The 23,738-nt window shown below is 35.3% G+C and overlaps 1 protein-coding gene across 1 annotated transcript in view; it reads left to right on the top strand.

The window, feature by feature from the left end:
* The first annotated feature begins 7,940 nt into the window (after positions 1-7,940).
* The window catches only part of LOC149161562 (uncharacterized), a 61,493-nt gene continuing 45,695 nt past the window's right edge, over positions 7,941-23,738 (top strand). Inside the window, exons 1-3 of the mRNA XM_089434918.1 lie at positions 7,941-8,344; positions 8,591-8,675; positions 15,125-15,241. Coding sequence (XP_089291044.1) covers positions 7,941-8,344; positions 8,591-8,675; positions 15,125-15,241 — 606 coding nt within the window. The remainder of the gene's footprint in view (positions 8,345-8,590; positions 8,676-15,124; positions 15,242-23,738) is intronic.

The raw sequence follows: 23,738 nt of genomic DNA, 5'->3' as shown, positions 1-23,738 counted from the left end.
TTTAGCCGATCGTTCACCTCCATTTGATTGTTTACCCCTTTTGAGGAACAGCTACAAAGAGTGATCCTGTTAACCATCCTTGTGACACTGCCGTGATTGGAAAATTCCAAACCTTACCTCGAATCATTTGCTACCCAAAATTATCACTCGTTCCTAAAAAATGAGTCTCCTTTAAGCTCTTTTCACCTGACTCGTAAATATGAAAAGATTGCCAAGATATTGGCCTATCCAGCTCGTTAAAGCGACCAGAAGTGCTATCCCTCTAGATTTTAATCTTTTTGGACTTGAGGGATTATTACACAAAAAGATCGAGCGCTTGTTTTGTTCGACTTGTTAAAATTACCAAAAATTCATCCCTTTCGTATTATTTTATACTTTTTTGGACTTAAGGGATTATATGACGAAAAAGGATTATTGGAGTTTCCTTTACGTCCCTTTTAGACTCTCTAAAATTGAAAAGGACCGAGTTATCTTTGTCGTTAAACTCGTTAAAACTGAATAGCGACAAGCTTGTCCATACAGACAAGAACGAGTTTCACTATCGCTAGGCTCGTTAGAATATAGCAACGGGTTTGCCCGAAGGGAAAATTATAGAAAAAGCATATGTTATCCTCCTCAAGCTTGAAAAAAATAAAGAGGTACTGGTCAGCAATGACTGGGGAAAAATTGGGAAGAAAACTTAAAGAAACTTTATTGGTAGCAAGTCACTCTTGAACATGACACTTTCACTCCGCATCCAAGTCGGGTTGGGTTGTTCCATTCACTGGTCATATCACCATTGGTCCATCACACCATCCATATTTGGGGTTAACGCTACTAATCCATGTCAGTGTCGCCGGTATGTTCAAGAGAAGTCGCTCAGAGAATTCACTTGTGTCTCATTCGCTGCAATACATTCACGCTCCATTCTTTCATGACCGCCACCCTGAACCCTATATCATCAGATCGTTTTCACCTCCAAAATCATTTACTCCATTCTGTGTCGTATATGTGGGATTCGTTAAGGCCCTCCTACAACGGGTCGCTTCTTGTCGACATCACCTCATTATCCAAGATGTAGACTTAGGAACAACCCTTTCAGTACTTTGAAGCTTGCATGCCTCAATGGCAAGTTTCTCACTTTCGGCGACAGGTTTACATCAATGGCCTTCAGCCGAAATATTCTGTGCGGTGTTCGACGCCAAGTCCCTTATTCACACCACGTGAATTGTACTGTAGTACCTTGAGGGTCATCATCATTATCGGTGATTCCTCTCACGCTTGTTAACAACTTACAACATTGGCTGGTAATCAGGTGATTTCTTTCCATGTTCAACTCCAGAACATCTTTCACATGGATTGACTTGTACTCTGAGTGAAGATTGAACGAGTTTGAAGACCCTGGATCTAGTTTCATCCATCCGAGCTACGATATATTCAGGAAAATAAAGACATCAAATGTACATTGTTGTTGCACAGATGATCATCCGAATCAAAGGATGATGACTCTATCAGAATCATCAGTCTCCCGCACAGATGGTTGTCTATCTTATGTACATGAAAATGAATCTATAAAGCTAAGCATGGGAATGCCTGCCTCAGCTAGATCATGAAAAATATTATGAAGATAATGTATTGTATTGTATCTTATTACAGGTCGCCTTCCAGCTCGAAAAAACTTTGGATCGTCATGATAAAGCATTTCACCCGACATCAAAAAATTAACGACCTCATGCTTTAGGGGGCAACTGTTATAGACATTTTTGGGCACTGCAACCCCAATCAAACATGTCCATAAACCAAGGGCTCCTAAGTCCCTCGAAGTTTTGTTTCATACACTAAAGGAACAAGTTCAGTTGATTACATCATCTCCCAGAAGTTCTCCATAGGAAACTGCTCAGAACTGGTCAAAACTCGACCATACAGGTTGGTTAGTGCTAAGGGTGCGATGCATCCCACCTGCCGAGTGAAAAGGGTGCGATGCATACTGAAAATCCCTTTTGTAGGGTGTGATGGGCGAGAATGGACAAATGGCAGAGACAGTTTGCAAGGTGGATGATCATGGAATCTTCGAGAAACTTCTCCTGTGACACTTTCCGCTCTAAATTCGCCTAGGGATGAGTAAGAGATCATCAATCTCCAAGTGGAATCAAGAACTATCAGAAAGAGGACACTAATCAAAATCCCAGAAGCTGACTCACCCCCTTGCAATCATCTATATATGGATCCCTCATCCCAGAGATCCAGAGGCTGGAATTTTGTATCTTGTAAGTGCTATTGGTTTCTTGTTGGAATATCATAGTGTTGGGTGATCTAAAATTTTCATGAGGTGAAAGAAGGGCTCTCATGCTGGAGGATGACATTGGGTCAGAACAATTGGTTGTAATCCTCTTTGCTATTCTTGATTATTAATAAAGCTATTCAAGTTTTCCTCCACATTCTTGTATGTTTGATGATATATTCATTTGTGTGGTCAATATACATCTAGTCCTATATTGTTTATGATTGTAGATCTCTGTTCTTCAATAGTATTATGCTGCTTTGATCCCGCAGGTGCTCTTTGAAGCTGGGTAGATGAAGGAGAAGCGGCAAGGATCTGTCAGAAGGGAGAGGAACCAAGCAAGGAACCAAGTGCAAGACTGAGGTTGGTGTCCTTCATTCCCCTCTTATCTACTTCTCATAAAGGAAAACGAAAGTGGTTTTATTTTTGTTGTTTCTAAGACAGCTACCAGTCTTAGTGGGACTAGCAGATCCGAGTGGACACTAGATTTCCTGATAACAAAAAGCAGGTTCAAGTTACCAAGGATGTGAGCTTTTATGAGAATGTGGCTAATTGGAAATCTAAGGAAGTTTCCATGGACTCTGATCAGGATGAAAAACACGAAGCACCCAAGGAAGATGAAGGTTTTAGTCCATCATAGATTTCATAACATCTTATGAATCATCATCAAGAGACTTGTCCCAAAAAATAGGGAGAAGAATATGTTGAGAATTTTGTTCAGGTTACTATGTACACTACCATTAGATCCATTATTTCTATTGCTTCTTCTACGGGCTTGAACTTATATCAAATGGATGCAAATATTGATTTCCTTAATGGGGTTCTTGAGGATGAAGTGTATATTGAGCAACCTCGAGTTTTTGAGGCCCATAATAGAGAGTCACATGATTACAGGCAAGAGAAAGCCTTGTATGTAATAAAGAAAGCACTAAGATCATGGTATAAATAGATTAATAGTTATATAACAAGGTTTCGTTTTTCCAAAAGTGATGTTGGTCTTAGCCTTTACTTTAAGGTTGATAAGAATGAGCCAGTGATTCTATTATTATAAGTTGATTACTTATTTCTAACAGGTTTGGAGCATCTAATTATTTGGTGTAAGAGTGAGCTAGATTCTGAATTTTATATGAAGTATCTTGGATTGATGCACTATTATTTGGGGCTAAAAGTATGGCACAATCTTGACAAAATACTTCTTGGTCAAGGAAAATATATTATCAAGAGCCTACATAAGTTTGGTATGATGGATTGTAAGTTAATTCTGACTCCCATGGTTACAAATATGAGAAAGTCGAGAGATTCCTAGTATAATTTTGTATATACATCCATGTACTAGAAGTTGATTGTCTTAGTAATTCATTTGGTTAATACTAGGGAAATCATTTTATTTTTTGTAAACATGTTGAACCAGTTCTAGTTGGAATCTATAAATGATCATTAGATTGCAATAGAGAACATATTGAGATACTTGTGCGGTATGATTGATTACTATTTGAGATATGTCTCAAATGATGACATATAGCTACAGGGATATACCGATGCAGATTAGGAAGGGAGTGCTAAATATAGAAGAGTACTTCCAGAATCTTGTTTAGTATGGGCTATGCTATGATTTCATGGACAAGAAGCACCCATGCACCTGTCATACTCAGTATTGCTAAGGAAAAATATATTTCATCTAGATTGGTAAGTTGTGAAGTAGTGTGGCATACGAAGTTACTGGGAGGAATATTTAATCATGTGCTTGAGTTGATTGTGATATATTGTGATAATCAAAGTTTTGTGAATTTGACATAGAATCCATTTTTCCATGACAGGTCAAAGCACATTGAGATCAAGTACTACTTCATCTATGACATGATGCAGAAGGGAGGACTAAAGCTCCATTATGTCTCCACCAATGAGTAGATTGTAGATATTCTGACAAATCTTATATCCCATGTGAATTTTGTATATTTCAGAGACAACCTTATACTTTTTGAGAATTCCTCTCTCATTTAGAGGGACTGTTAATGAGATAACATCATGGAATAAAATTCTCCCTCTATGAAGTACTATGACCCACATTAGGGAGATTATCCATCTGTAAATTTCGTGGAACTTAATTGGGGAGAATGGTCTAGAGGAATAAAATTCTTCCTGTGTCATGTATTACCCAAATTAGGAAGAATTATTTTAGAGCATCATGTTCATTTAGCATCACGTCATGGATTTTGTAGATAGAGTTTGGACTTTAGAAAATCACTATGTGTCAGTAACTTGAATGATGGTGGATCAAGGATATTTTAGATGTCATGTGTTAGTTATCAACCTGAATTAGGCAAACTAGTTGTATGCTAAACGATATCCCATGTGTTTGAAGTACTGGCCCAAATCATGGTGAACACATCACCATAGGTTTGAAGTATTGAACTGAATGATGAGATTGGTTGATGAAGATCATTTAACATGTGTCAGAAGCATTGAATCGAATTATGGTGAGGATATATCATAGGTATAAAGTGATAACAAAAATTATTGTAAATGGTTGATGTTATTGGATTTTCATGTGTCACAATTATGACATGATTATGGGAATGATTTGTTATAACCTCTTCTTAGAGAATTTCGTTCAAATGAAGAACATTTGTCTAATCATTATGAATACCTCCCTAGCTAAGAGGGAGTGTGATTTTTGTGGCTATGGTTAGTCTTCATAATTTATATTTTAGCCCTTGTAATGTATGAAGAATTTGCAAGACATGTTCTTCATGTCATATATAAAAGAGAAAATTTGAGAATTTGAATGTTTAATTTTTGGCTCCAAAAGAGTTAAGATCACCCTCCCCCAATTCAAGTCCAACCCAATGAAGATACACACCCATTAACAAAATGAATATCACTATATAAATGCATTTGACCTCACAAAAGAAAAACAAGTTATGGGCATATAAGTGACAATTAAGAAGGACAAGAAAGACAAAAAGAAGGATGAACATCATCTCTCACTCACTCACTCTCTCTCTCTCTCTCTCTCTCTCTAATTCACATCTCTCTTTCTAGCTCACATGTGTGTTCAGGGAAGTTTTCTAGGTAGCATATTCTGGGAAAGCCGAATCTTTGGGAAACTAGGAGGCAAAATTTCTGAGTATTTGGGCATATTCGCGAGGTTAGATTTTAGCCTAGGGAAAAGAAAATCAAGCCAAGTTGCATGGAATATTGGAAGCTTTAATTGAGGGTAGTGGACCCATTTTGGCCATGAGCATCACTAGTATGCTTGATTTCATAGTTGATTAGTTGCATTAGATGTATCTCTTGTTGAACTGAAGACCCTCTTTAAGAAAAAGGTTGTTGAATTTTCCCCCCAGCTAGGTTTTCCTATTGTAAATATCGTGTTCTATTTTGTGCATGGTAACCTATAATGTCGTCATGATTTATGGTTGCATTTATGAAGTATAATTTCTTAATGATAAACCATAATTGTTAAACATAAGATATATATCATTTGAAGTAATTACCAATAGTTCAAAAATTAGTTATTGTCCTTATTGCACTTCAAAACTGAACATATATTAGTTGTGAATTCTACATAACAATCATGGCACCCTCAACTCTAATACAAAAGTAAACAAATAAATATTATAGATAAATCACATATCTTTATAATGAGGAACTTTTATTAGATTATGGTTACGTCTCACATCGAACATCGTCGAGCCCCATCACATAGTAATGGGATTGATAGACTAGAAAAGAACAACAACTTGGAGGATAAAGACTCCTACTTATCTATATCTCACTTACATTAGAAAACATTGAGTTCTAGAACATGACCTTGAATCTCACGAAGTCTAGAACTTTCTTTCTCTATTATCACTAACAATGTCCATCCAAAACCTTGGAAATTTCAATTAATACACATAATTTATTTCCAAAGATAAACAAACATCAAATATAAAATTATAATGACTTTAACCTTAAGATAAATTATATAATTTTGGGTAATATTGTCATTCTTATTGTTTAAAATTGACTTTTAAATTCATAAATGGATTCAACAACCTAAAAAACCCCATATGCACTTTAACTTTGTAGATTAAACAGCTTAACTTGTGAATCTTAAAAATCCCTACCAATTTTTCTATTAGTTAAATTATATGATAACATATATACACATATAAACTAGAATTTGCACCAGATGTTGCAAAGGAAACACCGTAAGTATTTCCAATAACACTTGCATATGTGTTTGGATTTTGCACAAATTTACACCAAAGAATTTTCCAAAGCTTATAATCAATTGTAAAATGCCTTTGAGAGACACATAACACCAAATTAGAATTTTATCAATTAAAATATATCACATTCTCAATAATAATAATAATATAATAAATATTATATAATTATATATTCAATATTGCATACCCTATTCAATATAGACTTCCATACTTTTTAACAATTATCCACGATTAATATACATTAACCTTATCACATTTATTAAACATCAATTTCTTTTATTATTTATTATTAAACAAAGTAAGTTTCTTTTAGTTCCAAAACGTTATTCATCAATACCATGCAATAACACCATATACATGTCCACAACAACTACCACCGTCTTAATATTCGCCATAAACTCTTAGATTACTAATCCTTTTACAAACGAGCACCACCTATGATCATCGTATATTCAAGGCAAAAACACTATTCTAACCCTAGTTTTTAGTTGGACATTAATTAGGGTGCTTAAGGAGTTTATTTAAAAATATTAAAACAAATTCATCCTTCCACTGTGATGAACTGGAGTTTATGGCGTAGCAGGGAGAAATTAGACATTAGCGAGGATGACTTTGGTAGGTGAACAGAGAAGTAATGTTTTTTAATATTTCAATCGTATGTCAGAGTTTTGTTTGATTTTTTTTTTTTATTCATTTTTATCATAGATAAGGAAAATTCATTATAATTCAAATTCTATTATACATTACTCGTCAAATTCAAATTAGCAGTGATCGCCAAAGGAAAATTCATTTTAATTCAAAGTCCTTTATAACTTATCAAATTAGCAAGAGTGATAACGGCAAGTAATTGCTATTAATAAATATAGGATGACTCATCACATTTATTAAAAAAAAACAAAAAAAGCCTACACCAACTAAAATTCACAATTCACACTAGAGATTTGTATTCGCACATCATATGAGATTTGTATTCGCATATCACATTACAATAGTTTTAAATTTGTTTTCACCGTCATATCCATATTAATGGCTGACGTCCTGGGAGATAGATTCAACAACAGCCATGGCGTTCCACGACGTGAATCCATATTTATGGCCGACGCCCTGGAATTACAATGGCCCCTTGTATGATTACAGCGAGCCCCCTTACGCCCATAATTTCTATCTCCCCTGGGCGCCACCAACATCCGGCAGCCAAAACTCCTTGTATATACGACTACAGCGAGCCCCCCTTACGCCGAGAATTTCTATCCCCCTGGGCGCCACCAACATCCGGCAACCAAAACTCCCAGACGATCGGAGTGATCCTCGTAGTACTGATTTTTTTGTTCGTCTTCTCTTTGATTTTATGCTGCTTGCCATACCTGCTGACCATACCTACCTTTGCACCGTCTGAATCGACCAATTCCTCTCGACGCCGTAGATTTTCCTTTGCGCCCGAGGATCCCTTGAGCCTCTGCAATATGGGTTTGGACGCGCGCGTCGTGGAAGCTCTGCCCATCTTTGAGCATAAAGCGCAGAGCTTCAAAGACGCGCTCGACTGCGCCGTCTGTTTGTCAGAATTCGAGGAGAACGAGAAAGCGAGGTTTTTACCGAATTGCAAACACAGGTTCCACGTAGATTGTATCGACATGTGGTTTCATTCGCATTCGACTTGCCCGATTTGCAGAACGGGTGTTCAACAGTGGTTAGGTAACAATAATACCGATGAGATTTCCGTTAATGTAGAATTGATTTCTTCAGCTAATAGAGAATTCCTCATCAGTCCAGGGCTCGGTCTAGGAGAAACAAGTTCTCATGAAGCCAGAAACCGCAGTGGACTAACCATCTCCTCTATGCCGGAAGCCACCACTGATATTCCTAGGAGGTCTGAAAGCTTCTAGGGCGAAAAACAGGCGTCTCGCACAGGGGATTGCAGTCGTCAAAAACTGCGCTCCATTCAGTGTGAAGATAATGTTAAACAGAGGCATGGAAGGGAGGGTATTCACCGATGGGTTCAATTCACGGTTGCATGATGCGCTGCTCTGCAGCTATTTGTAAACATTGCGTTCGCCGCTATGATGCGCTGCTCTGCAATTATTTGTAAACATTGTGTTCGTTGTTCTTGCGGCAGCCATGATGCTAAGCTAGTTATAAACATTGTGTTCGTCGGTATGCTGAATTGCCTGCCTACAACTGATATTGATATCAATTCTGATGTACAGATAATGTATATATTATATAAGTTGCTTCTTGAGCGAGGATGCCCTTCCCCCTGAAAAACTTTCTAGATCTTTTAAAATGTTAATTTGTTTATAAAAGAGATGGGTATAATTTTTTTGAAGTACTATATTTTGAAGTTCAGTATTTATGATTAACTTTGAAGTGATTGGTGCACGCGAAATTACATTACTTCTTATATTAGGTTTTATGTTTCCATCGCTTTGTGATAAATGTAAATACTCTTCTTTTACCAATATCATTTTTAATTTTAGTCCGTAAATAAAAGGTTATGAACGACTTTTTGTTCTTGATTAAGTTACCCAATGTATATATAATGATAATTTATGATTTTGTAATTTTCTCTAATAGTTAAGTGTTTTGAAAGTGTAGATATAAGTTTATAATTTACTTTAGGAGTTTAGATTTTCTGTTATAGAATTTGGCGGAAAAATCTGAGGTGAAATCTTGATTTGTTTTATTTAGACTGGTTTTTTTACTTCATATATGGATTCAGCACCCTCAAAAACCCCTAGGGCACTTCCATTGTGCAGGGGTTACCCATCAAACTTGTGATTTCAATAAATTCTTGCAGGATTTTAAAGAAATTAGACTAGAAAAACCCACCGGAAAAGCTTCCAAAAAGTCGCACTAAAGACAACTTGTTTACTATCTATTGGAGTTGTCTTTAGTGCGACCGAAAAGTCCAAAAAGTCGCACTAAAGACAACTCCCTTTCTATTTGTTTAATTAGTCTATCCCTTAGAACTAGGACAAGTTAGAATAGTTTGGTTTCATAATTTAGATTAGCTTCATACTATACACTGCATTCTATGTATTCTATCCTCACACAAAATTCATTTTTGTAATGGATGTTAAGCTAAAGTATGGATGGGTCTCATATCCCAAGTAATATGAGGCTTAATTGGGAGTTTATACCATGAAGTACCCACATATTTTAAAGGGTGATTTTCCTATATCAATGCTTGCACAAATATTCATAGAAGCTTGTGGGAAAGTTTACCCAAAAACTCTTAGTAATGTTATATAAAAGAAAATTGTCCTTAAAATTATGCACTTCTTACTCTATCTATAGAGCTTGATATTTCACAAAAGATCAATTTATCCATTGAGGAAGTTCTATAAGTATATCTATGTGAGTCACTCTCCATACTATAGAAGTCTCGCACTTGATATGATTAATTTGGTTAGTCTCAAAATATAAATCATGCTTTCCATAGGTATTTAATAAAAATGTTATGTAATAGTGTCATCATATCTCTCTGTTTACATGAGAAGTCAAATGTAAGGGGCATTTTCAAAATATAGCACAGTGAAAGGCCATAATAGATAAATGGTGTGACCATAATCCCATTTACACTACAAACATGTGCCTTATTTTGTCATGCCTCAACTTATGATACCAACCTAATTATGTTCATTACAACAGAAGTTAAAAGTAATAGAAAATAAACACCATCCATATAAATAAAACACATAAACAAGATTTTAAAATAAGTCATTACTTTACTTCCATCCAAAACATATACATGAACCTAATGGTAGCTATTTACCACAATGTTGATTTAACAACCTAATATAGAAAGCATACTACATATTACAGTGGTTAGATCAATCCCAAAAGCTAATTCCTAAAACAAATACTTACATAATTTCATCAAATTGCAAAACTATCAACTTACTTAAATGTTTTTATATTTTATATTCATCATCACTAATCAAAACATGAGTTCAGAAAAATTTCAAATATTCACTAACCAACCAATAGTCTTTACTCTTTATCATCTATTCCCTTCTAGCCAACACAAATCACATTAAATTACCTATTTCTTTTTATTTTATCCTAAACAAATACATTTCTCAAAATTTATCATCTTTCATTCCAAGTACCATTTCTTTATTCTAAATTAAATTAAAAAAAAAAAATCCTGCCATCATAACACCATTATAGTTTTTAAAAAAATCCTGATATCATAACACCATTATAATTTTTAATCCTAACAACAAAATAATTTTTAATCACAAAAAAAAACCAAAATTTATAATCTTCCATTCCAACCACCCTTCTTTAACCAAAATTTATCATCTTCCATTCCAACTTCCAACTACCCTTCTTTATTACCGATTAAATTCTTAAAAACAAATATCTTTTCCTGCAATATCATAACACCGTAATAATTTTTAATCAAAACGAAAAGACTAGAACAACCCTTGCTTAACCAAAATTTATCATGTTCCATTCCAACTAACCTTCTTTATTACCTATTAAATTCTTAAAAGAAAAATCTTTTCCTGCCATATCATAACACCATAATAATTTTTAATCAAAACGAAAGGACCATCAACATTGTCCAAATGTATAAAATTTTGCAAACAATATTCCATAACATATACTACCATTCATTTGCTTCAAGATGAATGTTGGCCATAGAGTGAATGTTATTATTATAAATTAGTATTCTGATTATTTGATGGAGCATCAACTAGAACCCGTCTTGATATAGGACACGTCTCTTATCAAAGAATAAGAAAGCAATTGAAATAATATATGAATGCATGACACCATTCAACTAAAAATAGATGTTATGCTTAACTGATAGATTTTTTTAAAGATTCTAAAATAATATTAGAAAAGTAAAATGGATGACACAATGATATATTTATGTTCAAAGATTAAGATCAAACTCTCTAATTGATATAGTCGATGGCCTTATTATCACATTAACTAAATATATGTTTCTAAAGACATCACAATGTTGTTTTAGCATAATAATGATAATGTGAATAAGGTAAGTATAATGTAGAAATGTCTAATTTATTTTAAATCACTAGAATACTATTATTAATTTTTTCCGAGAGAGAGATAAAGTATTTATGAATGCACTCCAATTTAATTATTTATTATTATGGTGGTATATAAAATAAAATAAAGTAAAGTAAAGGTATATTGCGGTTTTTTGAGAGAAAATAATTAGAAAAAAATAAACTCATGATTATAAATGATAAGTTGAAAATAATTAAAAAGATATATAACAAACCATTATAGAATGATTTTATGGTGATTTTATTTTTTTAAAAGAGAAAGAGAAGCCAAAAACAAACTCTCCAAAACATGCTCAATGTATTATTCAAAATACATCATAGAGTTTTTATAATCTAGATAAGAGAATAAAAAACATATAGGTTCTATAGAAATTCCTACAGTGTCACAATACGATAAAATCCATGCTCACATTCCTCTTACCCAAGCACTCAATAAATAGGCATAATGGAACTAGAAAGCATTTATGGTTCTCCAACTCCATGTTGGAAATTACTAATGATTATTTAGCCCAATGTTTCTACTCAACATAAATTTCATACCATTTTTCAGCATCCATTGCCCATAACAATTAATATTTATTACCTATTATGCTTAACAGTTATTCCATGCTACTACTTGGAATTTCTTGAGGTCGCTACTTTTTTACACAGGTACAAGGTGTATGACATTCATGTACCAACATTCTCCACCTTGTCATATCCCTTTCCAGAACCTAAGGGAGAATGCATTAGATTATGAGTAAACTACTAGGGGACATAAGGGCCATAGAATCACATCAACACTTAAATCTACCTACACTTGCTAATTTTATCAATGCATCTACAACATTATCGAAAGTGTCAACTTTCTTCAATATCATATTTTCATCCTTTACCATGTCTTAAATGAAATGGTACTAGATATGAATATGTTTCTTTTTGCATGAAATGTAGTGTTTTTTAACCCTTGAAAATCGAAGCACAACCAATTATATAGAGAATATAATTGGAAAATAACCAAGAGAAGACAATAACAAGATGAAAAAATTTACAAACCAACTTTACAGAGTCAAGGATATCCCATTCAATCTAGACAAGGCTCTCTCTAACCGTCTAAACACTAAATTTAGCAACGGAATGTACATTCACACAATGGCTAGATCTTCAGTTTATTCGTGTTGAGGTAGGGTTTGTTTGGGCATGAGGAAGATAGTCCATTGGGAAATGGAGTCAACAAGCTAGGTTTTAAGGCAACTTACCAAGATATTGGGTGTGTGATGAAGGATTGACAAAGGTAAGATAGATGGCACATCATAGATATTTCAGGTCATCGTTGTAGCTGAAAGAGGAAAATAGAAAAACAATCCATTACATTAGGGCATATGAAATGAATCCTAAAGTAGCTTTACGGGATAAGAGTGCCAATATTTGAATCTATGATATTTGAATCATAAGGCATTGCATTAAAATGATATTACAAAGGGGGAAACACTAAAACATGTAGAAAATACAGACTAAGAGATACCATCTCATGAATCTTTGTGTCACTAATTAAAATCTTCTAACCTTGGAAAACTGTAAATTAATAAAGCTTTCAAAACACACAAACAATAAACTATTTTTTCATCAAATTCCAAACTATTTTCCTCATTTCTCATTTAATATATAGGTAAAATACATATAAGATAAGATCCATATACTTGGCTAGATATAACTACAAAATATTTACAATATATAAGAGTTTAATGAACAAAATATAATCAAGATCCTATCCTTTTAGCTATTCATATTTCTATTTGGCAAATAACATTGGAGAAAGTATCTTGTGAAATTGTTACACATATCTCATGTTATTCTTATGGAACAAGGACAAGTCATACTTATATTGCAGAGTAACAACCCTTGTGAAAAATCCATGTAATAAAGTTAATAATGACAAAAATAATAACCACAATTATGGGACACTTGTTCCAAGCTGAATGTTGGGAAAGACATCCTAGTGCATGTGTTTATTTGGTTTATTATGGATAAGGAAATTGGCAAAGGAAATAGAAAAGGCTTTGGAAAGGTACGAGGCATTAATTGACATTTTATTTATGAAAATAATGAAAATTAGGATAAAAGGAAGGTGAAAGGACATAGGTTGCATGTGAATAGGAAAATGAAGGAAAATAATGGAAAATTAAAGAAATTAAAGGGCTCATTAATAAAAAGGATTTTGATAATTAGTTTGTAACATGTTGTCAGTTCAGTTTCAGAGCTCTCTCTCTATTATCTCTTGCTGACACTCTTGGATACCTAGAGTTTTTCTTGGAGCACTTCAACATTGAATCAAGGAAAGCAAAAGAAGTCAAAGGAAAGAAAGGATGAAGCAAGGAAGATCAAGATCAAGCAACTACATTGGGATTATTTATAGGTATTGAATTTCATATTGTATGATTTCCTTGCTAGATTTCGCATGAATGGTTATGCATGTGTGTTCTTGGTTCTCTTGTTGTCATTGGCATGGGTCTTTCTAGGTGTGAGAGCATTCTTTATCCTTTCCTTTCCATTTATGGATAGCTATGGTGTGAAGGGTCTTTCATGTGTTTGGTTGATCTGGATTACGGGATGGATTCAAAACTGAGTGAGGTGGACTTTGAAAGAAAGAACTCATGGCCTACTGATCCCTGAATCGGATTATGGATTGTGGTAAATCCTTGGCATAGTAACCCTTGAATTAGACTATGGGTTGCGGTAAAGCTAGCTTTTTTGTTACCTCTCTGGGCCTAGGAATCCTCAACCAATGAATGGAGGGATATCAAGCAAAGCCTAGAGGTAGATGCCCTTGATTAGGCATAGGAATCCTTGGTCGGTGAATGACTGGATATATGGTAAATCCTGGAGGGTGGGGTCTCAGTTTGGGCCTATTGATCTAGTGATGATCGCGGGGAAGCATAGACTAGGAGATAGGAAAATTTGTCATGGTGTAGGTGGAGAAATCTAGTGGTATCCATGCTTTTTTAGGGCCTATTGATCCGATGTGGACTATGGTAAAGCATGGTTCTATTCATGAGGGTGAGGTGGTGTAGCCTTAGGAAGCCCTGGTTGAGTTTTGGTCATGAGTCCCACATTCATGCTTGGAATATTGTACGAGGGTGATTAGCTGGAAAAAATATTTGGTTCAACCAATCTATGGTGAGGTGGTTCATGGAAGTCAAAAACTTGGTTTTCTTATACATTCATTAATAAGAGTTCCTTCTCCTTGATATCTCATTTCTAAATGTATTGTTTTATATGTGGATTCTATGGTTGTTGTATCCTTATTAGTTTTGTCATTTATATGTTGGTTATGAGTATGTTTCATGATAGTGATGATTTAAGTTGTTCATCATGTTTTCACTTGTAAATGAATGAAAAATGAATATATGACTCAATAGATGATAATGAAGCTAATGCTATAAGGGCATCAATGGTTCTTAGTAATTCTAAGATAAGTATGAGACCCCTATGCTCAGATATGTTTTTATGACCCGTAGAATGCATATTTCTGACATGTTTGATGAAATCCCTATCATGGCTAGTAGGGGTCCAGTCAAGTATTTGATTCAGTACCATATTTTTAATGTTACTTTTCATTCTTGAAGGTCTCATGGAGTTCTGGGGAGCGGCCTGAATCCTGGCCCTCAAAATGTGGCACAAAATCTGGGGTCGCTAACTCTGAATTCGCTGAAAACGACCCCTATGGCTTGCATGCCCTTTCTGTAAGAGAAACTTGAGGTTCCCAATTGCATGCATGCCCATTTCGTGGGAGCGATTAAGGCTCTAGGTCAGTAAAATGTTAATTTGTCTCAGGGGTTGATCACCTAGAAATATTGGTTGGCTCCTGGAGGTTCTGTAGCATTTTTGGAAGGGAAAATTGCTTGTGTTGTGTCAGTTCCACTTCCTTAATACATGGGTATTTGAATGAAATCATAGTAGACTCTCATCACATGTTTACCCTAGTGGATCAGTTAACTTGAGTAAATGTGGGAGGAAGGTGTTACAGAGTGGTATGAGAGCATGGTGCACCCCATGGACTGGATGGGCAGTGTGCGTTGGTCATGCCTTCATGTTGGTTGCATATGCGTTCTCTATGCTTGTGGTCTAGGTACTTGTTGCATACACATGGTGGTGGCCATGGTTGCAGTGGTGTCACCATGCGAAAGCTGATTGTGTTGATGTTAGATGTGTTTATCATGAGTATAAGTTAGTTATACGCTATTTATGCAGGTCTGTGTTTGAATGTATGGTGTATGCATGCATGTCCTACATATATTGTTATGCATACATTGACATGGTTGTCGTTGTCATGCATGAGGTCATGATGTGTGGTTGATATGGTCATGCATTGATGACTGGACTATTGTTAGGATGATATCTATATGTTGTTATGATTATGTTTATACATATATTGTGCTAATCTTCTTGATCTTGCAGAAGAGATATCTTCCCCAAACTATATCGAGGTAATTTTATTATGTTTATATTTTGTTTTAGTTGACATGGTATCCTTAGCAGGAAGAATATCAAATATGAGTAGCAAGATGGTAGAATATAGTTTATGAGACTCTCCCTATGGATTATATGATAAGCGTGGTGTTGGGAATTCCTCTAACTTAGTAGACACATTAAGAAGCCTCAAGGATGACATAAGGAGTTGCAAAGAAGATAATGACAGAATCATTTAAGCACAAGATAAACAAGCAGAATTCAAAGTAGTAATTCTTTAGAGTTTGTCAGACCCGTAGAGACAGGGACCAGTTTGGATCAGGCATGGGCAAGAGGAAAAAACTAATGGGGCATATGGAAGTAGATCTCATGGTGCAGACAAGTCAGATAGGGATGACATGATCAAAGATGGAATGCTCTCAAATACTCTAGATAGGAGAGGCGATGGATGGAGGTACTATCCTAGTTCGTGTTCTGACATGCATGATTATCATCATCATTATCACCCTTACAGGATGAGTGACAAGGAATATTTTCTGGATGAGTTTAAGAAATCTAAGCCACCTATGCTTGATGGATATTTGAAGAAGCCAGAGGTTGCAAAGGCTCGGTTGCTTGGGATGAATAAGTTCTTTGAACTACATGAGTTCACAAAGAACATGAAGGCCAAAATAGTTATCTTCAACCTCAAAGGGAAAGTAGACATTTGATGGGAAGATGTGAAATGGGTATGAGACATCAGGATAGAGTACTTGAGTTGGCATCAATTCAAGAGAATTTTCAGTGACAAGTACTTGTCAAAAGCATAATACGATAGTAAGGGTAATGACTTATATGATATAAACATGGGATAAATGATAGATGATAAGTATACGAATAAGTTCCTCGAGCTATTGAGGTGTGTACTTTATCTTAAAGATGAGAAAGCTGAAGTTCAAAGATTTATCATTGTATTTCCATTGGGATCATATAGTATGATTTTGGGCATGGAATGGTTGTATCTTAATAGGACTAAAGTTGATTTGTTATGACAAATCCATTGAGTGCTTGGATGACAATGAAGAAAAAAGGATCTTGCATGGTAAGAAGAAAGAAACGTCAATTAGAATGGTGACAGATATGTAGGAAAAGCGCAATCGTAGAAAACGGTGTGTGTTATTTGTAGTACATATTTATAGTAATAAAGGTAAGGATGTTGAGGATGTAAGGGTGTTGAGAAGGTAACCAATCTTGCAATAGTTTCAAGATGTGTTTTTAATATACATTTCATACTTTCCACCTCGCAGAGAAGTGGACCTTTATATTGAGTTGGTACCTAGGGCAACACCAACATCAAAGGAACCTTACATGATGAACACTCCAAAGTTAGTAGAGTTGATGTTACAATTGAAGGAAATGCTTGACAAGGGATACATTAGGCCAAGTGTATCACCTCAAGGTGCAATGGTATTGTTTGCGATGAAGAAGGATGGTACCCCCAAGTTATGCATCGATTACAGGAAATTGAACAAAGTAACCATCAAGAACAGGTATCTGTTGGCAAGGATTGATGATTAGTTTTATGAGTTGAAATGAGAAGTAGTGTTCTCAAAGGTTGACTTGAGATTATGATACAATCAGGTACGCATTAAAGAAGAGGAAATCTATAAGATAGTTTTCTTGACTAGGTATGAGAATTATAAGTTTGTTGTAGTTCCATTCGGTTTGACTAATGCTCCAGCTACCTTTATGTTCTTGATGAATAGTGTGTCGCATCCTTAACTGGAAATTTTTTTTATTCTATTCATTGATGACATCTTGATATATTTTAAGAATGAGGAAGAACACCCTGATCATTTATTAACAGTGTTGATATTGCTAAGAGAGCATCAATTGTATGCCAAGCTTTGCAAATTCATTTTCTTTTAGACAAAGGTACATTACTTAGAACATTTTGTTTCCAAGGAAGGTACAATAGTGGATCTAGATAAGATACTGGATATCATGGAGTGGAAAGCTCCTAGAAATGTGGATGATGTAAGATCATTCATGGGGTTAGCAAGTTACTATAGGAGGCTCATCAAGAACTTCTCTCGCATAGCATATCCTATCAATTCTTTGCAAAGGAAAGGTAAGAAATTTGAATGGGCAGAGGATTGTGCAGCTAGTTTTGAGCAATTGAAGGAATTGTTGACAAACACTCTAGTGTTAAATATTGTATATTAGGATATCATCAGGTACACATTAAAGAAGAGGAAATCTATAAGATAGTTTTCTGGACCAGGCACATAAATTATGAGCCTGTTGTAGTTCCATTTGGTTTTCCTAATGCTCCAGCTACCTTTATGTGCTTGATGAATAGTGTGTTGCATCCTTATCTAGAAAATTTTGTTATTCTATTCATTGATGAAATATTGATATATTTTAAGAATGAGGAAGTACATTTTGATCATTTAGAAGCAGTGTTTATATTGCTAAGAGAGAATCAATTGTATGCCAAGCTTAGAAAATGCAATTTCTTCCAGACAGAGGTACATTACTCGAGACATTTTGCTTCCAAGGGAGGTACAATAGTGGATCCTGAGAAGATAAGGGAAATCATGGAGTGGGAAGCTCCTAGAAACATGGATGATGTAAGATCATCCATGCAGCTAGCAGGTTACTATAGGAGGTCCATCTAGAGATAATCTCACATTACATATACCATTACATCATTGCAAAGGAAAGGTAAGAAATCTGAATGGACAGAGGAATGTGCAGTGTTAAAGATTGCAGATACAGAAAAAGAATTTGTGGTATGTGCATATGCTTGCAAGAAAGGACCTTGTGGAGTCCTTATGTAGGAAGTATAGGTAGTATACTACGAGTCACAAAAATTGAATGAGCATAAGCATAATTAATCGACACATGATCTTAAGATAGTAACAATCATTCATGGATTGAGGATGTGGAGGCACTATCTTCATGGTAGGAGGTTTATATTCATGTGTGAATATAATGGGTTGAGATATTTTTTAGATCGTCTGAACTTGAATGTTTAGTGACTTCAAATTTCATATTAGGTGCGTCAATGGTAAATAGAACATGGTTGTAGATGCTCTTAGCAGGCAGATACAAGTGAATCATATAATAGCTATGAGTTCTTATGGGACATACTTAAAGCATCAGATATTACAGGCACGTCAGTAGGATGACATGTCTATGGAGTTTATACACAGTGTTCTAAAAAAACTTTAACCATCTAGCCTGGATTTACTATATGAATCAAAGTACACCACATAAGGCCAATTTTACCATAGTAAAATTGGTGTCACTGTGAGAAATTATTTAATAAACCACATTTGTTAAGTAATTTATAATTATATCCATGAAGAGTAATTAAATAAATATTGGTTTAATTACCTTCTAGGAATAATTAGTTAAACCATTGTTTAATTAATATTCCTTGTCATGTTTAACCTAGTTATGAAAAATAAATAGATAAATTATTAATTATCCTATTCTTCTCTAGTAATAATTAATTTACCACTAATTAATTATTATTCCTTATCAAGTTTGACTAAATCCCTTATGAATAATTAAATAAAACATTATTTTTTTATTATTCCATAACAATATTTCTTCAGATCATAAACAAATCATTTATTTATTTGTTATTTCTAAATAAAAGTTTAAATGCTTTTTCCCTCCTAACCAAATATAATAAAATATTCCAAGTGGTTATTTCTAGAATGAGGTTAATAATATTTTATTATTGCTCATTATTCGAGGATAACATAGTATTTTGTTATAATTAGGAGGCTTTTCCATTCATTATTCACTCTTGATATTTTTCATTGTTGCGATCAGTATTGTGGTTTTGATTATTATCACTATCGATCACCATTTGCTTTTCCATTTTGAGTTCCTATTGAGCTCAAAAATTTTATTTGCTAGGTTTACACATTATAAAGGAGAGAGACTCTACAAAAGCTTAAGACATTTGAGGATAGCTAAGAACCCATCCTATAGAGGGGGACTGGTAAAATGTACTTTTTCCCTTCACAAGTGATGTTTAATAAATATATTCTTTGTATATCTACTTTCCATTGGATTATTGGAGTTACCCATATTTATTACTATTTCATTTTGTTTTTTAACTATGATTGTGGCATAGATTAGGACTTTGGCGGGTTTTGTTTCTATCATTTGTTGCAGATCTACAATGTTTAGCAACCATTTATATTGTTTATACTATTTTTCATCCACAGTATTAGGTGATCTTTGTTCCTACACCTTTGAGAAGAAAACAATATAAAAAAATTGGTGACTCCACTAGGTTTTTACATCTGATCTAGAAAACTAGGTGACTTTCAATTTTCAACTTAGGTTTTCTTATTTTTTTTTTGTCTCTTAATGTTGTTTACTATCATTCTAACCCTAGATCCATCAAATTTCTAACTTCTGTAAGTTTTCTGGTGTTCTCCATGGGTCACAAGAACCAACAGCAACAAAGACAACAAATTTTTCCGAGACTTGGCAACCAGGAATCAAGGATCATAAATCGCAATTTTCTACCCCAAAAGTGCGATTTGGAGGTCCAAAGCACACCTTACAACCCAAAAAATGCGATCTCCTGGGAATCAGGCCAGTATTTGCGATTTTAGGGTTTCTAGGATTTTTTCAGATCTATTTCTAGGTTTTGCCGAGAGCTTTCTACTAGGTTGGTTGACTACTATCTTACCGTGCTTAGGCCTTGATCTCCTCTGATTTTCTCATCAAAGTGGAATTTAGCCACTTAGGGCTTCAAGTACACTTCCACCTTTATAGGAGGAGTTTAGCTGATTAAGAAGTTTGAGTTTCTACTGTGCTTTCAGCCATATTTTCCAGATCTATACCTTCTTGTTTCTAATCTTCAAAGATAGGTTTTTTTCATCCAAAGCTTCATTTCAAACCTTGTTTGGTCATTTGCCTTAGGGTATCACTATTTTCCCTAGGTTTCACACCCATCTCCCTATCTTTTTGCAGTGATTTCCCCCCTAGTTTCATTAGGGGATTTTTGAGTTCTAAAATGGGCCTCCTAAGAAAAATGTACAACCAAAATAAAATTTATCATAACCAATAGGATTTCAGATGATGATGTCAACCATGGGAGATGATTCACCATTTTTGGAGCAAAAAATACAAAGATTAAAAAATAATAAAATAATAAAACTACTTTTTCAACTCGTATTTTAAACTTATCTCGCTAAGTTTTTAGTAAAATTTCGAGAGGGAGTACTTGTTGGATGCAAAATTTAATTCCTCATCCAAGGAGTACCCATTTTGCATAATGTCGATGGAACCTACTACACGAAAAATGAGAAATACATGAAAAAGTGTGATTACAATCACATTTTTCATGTATTTCTCATTTTTCGTGTAGCAGAGTCCATTGAAATTATGCAACCCGGGTACGACTTGGATGAGGAATCAAATTCTGCATCCAATGACTATTTCTGCTTGAAATTTGAGTAAACCCATACGAAGCTAAGTTGAAAATATGAGTTGAAAAAATAGTTATGTCTTTTTCCCTCTAAAATTTGATGATGTAATCTAATCTTATTTTATTATTTCCACTATTATTTTATAATTTCCTTAGGAGGCCCATTTTAGACCTCAAAAATCCCCTAATGTTTATTGTTGCTGCACCACTTTCCAATAGCATAGTGTCATTTCATCCCAATCACATAGACACTTAGATCTCTATGCCTTTTTAGTGTGTTTTCAGTTTATTTCGCCATGAACCAACACAATGTTTGCAAACCCATTTTGGATGGGGTTTAGTTAATTGATTTTATGTTTTTAATTTCCATTTATTTCAGCAACCTTTCTCTTTTTTCAAACATGATCTAGGTTTAATTAATAAACACATTTGAATAGACAATCACACCTTAAGAGAAGGGCACTTGGTTTACACTGCCAAGCCAAGACTTAAATTAATTAAGTTATCTTCCCACATAGAGACAAAAACATCTGGCTGATCTCCCTTCACAATTTCCATGCCACTTTTGTTTTAACACCATTGCACCACCAAGGCATTTTTTCACGGAGACTCTTAGGCCTTCATCCATAGTTTTCGCTTGGGCATATTACTCCTCCCCGTAGGCTCTGAGTTCATAGTCCCCCAATTCCCCATACTGACTCCTGTTCTGGTTCATCTAATTCCTCATCTCATTCCAAGCCTCCTGCACTGCATATCATCACCATGTCTAGACCTACTGCTGGTGCTGGAACCCAACCTAGTGGTGGCTTGGTTTCTATGCTAGTAGTCACATCTAGTGGAACCATCCAGGAACCATTCCAGAAGCTCCAATGCTACCTTTCATGGCTGGGTTAACCCTCCAAGATTTAGGCTAGTTGATAAATAACCCTATACATCATGATGCTAGTTGGCCAGCTATGTCGACTAAGCTCCCCTCCGACATCCCAAAGTTTGAGGGTAATTTTGGAGAGGACCCCACCAATCACGTCTGCTCCTTCCATATGTGGTGTTCATCAAATTCCATCACCGATGACTCCATTCATCGTGATGCTTGCTACAAGCGCTCCTCTCATATTTTCAGTTACCTCTCCGATACGACATTGGTACGGAGCTCTTGACCGCATTCTTTTAGTCCTCTTCAAATCATCATTATGATCATGATTAGGAATGGCATAGAATGAGGAGCACATGTTGTGCCCCACCCTTCAAAGACTGTGTCTAGCTTGATTGGTTTCTTAGGAGACTTTTATCATGCATTTCCAAAGATGTCACGTCTCATTTTTCTCAGACATAGGAAGAATCTCTCCAAACATCTATGAGATATGACTTGATTTATGTGGAATCAAGTTATGTCTATACTTTCATTCTAGACCTCCCCCATCCTGGAGGTGCCAATCCACTAGGGGCATCTCACGCCACTGACAGTATCATTGGATCCATTTCACCTCCTTCTCCATATACTCAGTAAAATTATGGCTATTCATAAGGGGCACTAGTTCCTCCAACACTTATTCCCCTCCTGATAGCAACAGTTTTTCAGGGCCAACCAATGCTCAACCTGTCTACCAAACCATTGCCCCTTTATCATCATATCCCTATGCACAGTTGAGCACTCAATCCCCTTAAGCATCAGTGTCATAGCCTCACATGAATCCTCTGCCCCAGCAACCAGTGCCCCCTCAAGGTCAAGTGTTTGCACAGTAGAGTGCGATCAATCCCCAAAATTCGACAAAAAATAATAAGGGCAAGGGTAACTAGGGTAACTAGGGTAACGAAGGTAATCCACCTATTGAATCCTAGGGGAACCATCCTAACACCAATGACCAAAAGCAAGGTAGTCACTCCAAGAAGAACAAGGTTATTCATACAAACAAGCCTTGTGCATGTTGTGGTGCACATGTCCGTTATACACATGAGTGTCCTCTCTTACCTAGATGTGCCAAATGTAGGAATCTTAAGTAGCTTCTAGAAGTCAACTACCCATCCAACAATTGCTTAAGAATCTTGCACCATCTCAACTAGCAGTGCTTACAGATCCTTCCCCCATCAAGGATTTGTTGTTTATCAACCTCAGCTAGGTCAAGCAGCCCATCCCCCACAACCTTCTGGTCATGGTGAGTACCAGATCCTCATGATGAATTTTGATGAGGTCAATACCTCCGATATCAACTTGCAAACTCGGTCACGTCAATATGACAAGCCATCCACTTCTTCCACCACTAAGTCCCAAACCAAAGCATCTACTGAGCCTATTGCGACACCAAATGGTCTGTTACAAATCTCTCAAA

Source organism: Pinus tabuliformis, chromosome 5_2, assembly GCF_031772625.1.
Source record: "Pinus tabuliformis cultivar Carrire ecotype Pingquan chromosome 5_2, CPIR1, whole genome shotgun sequence".
NCBI lineage: Eukaryota > Viridiplantae > Streptophyta > Pinopsida > Pinales > Pinaceae > Pinus > Pinus tabuliformis.
Note: the sequence above shows the minus strand (reverse complement) of the source record. Positions and strands in the feature narration are given on the sequence as shown.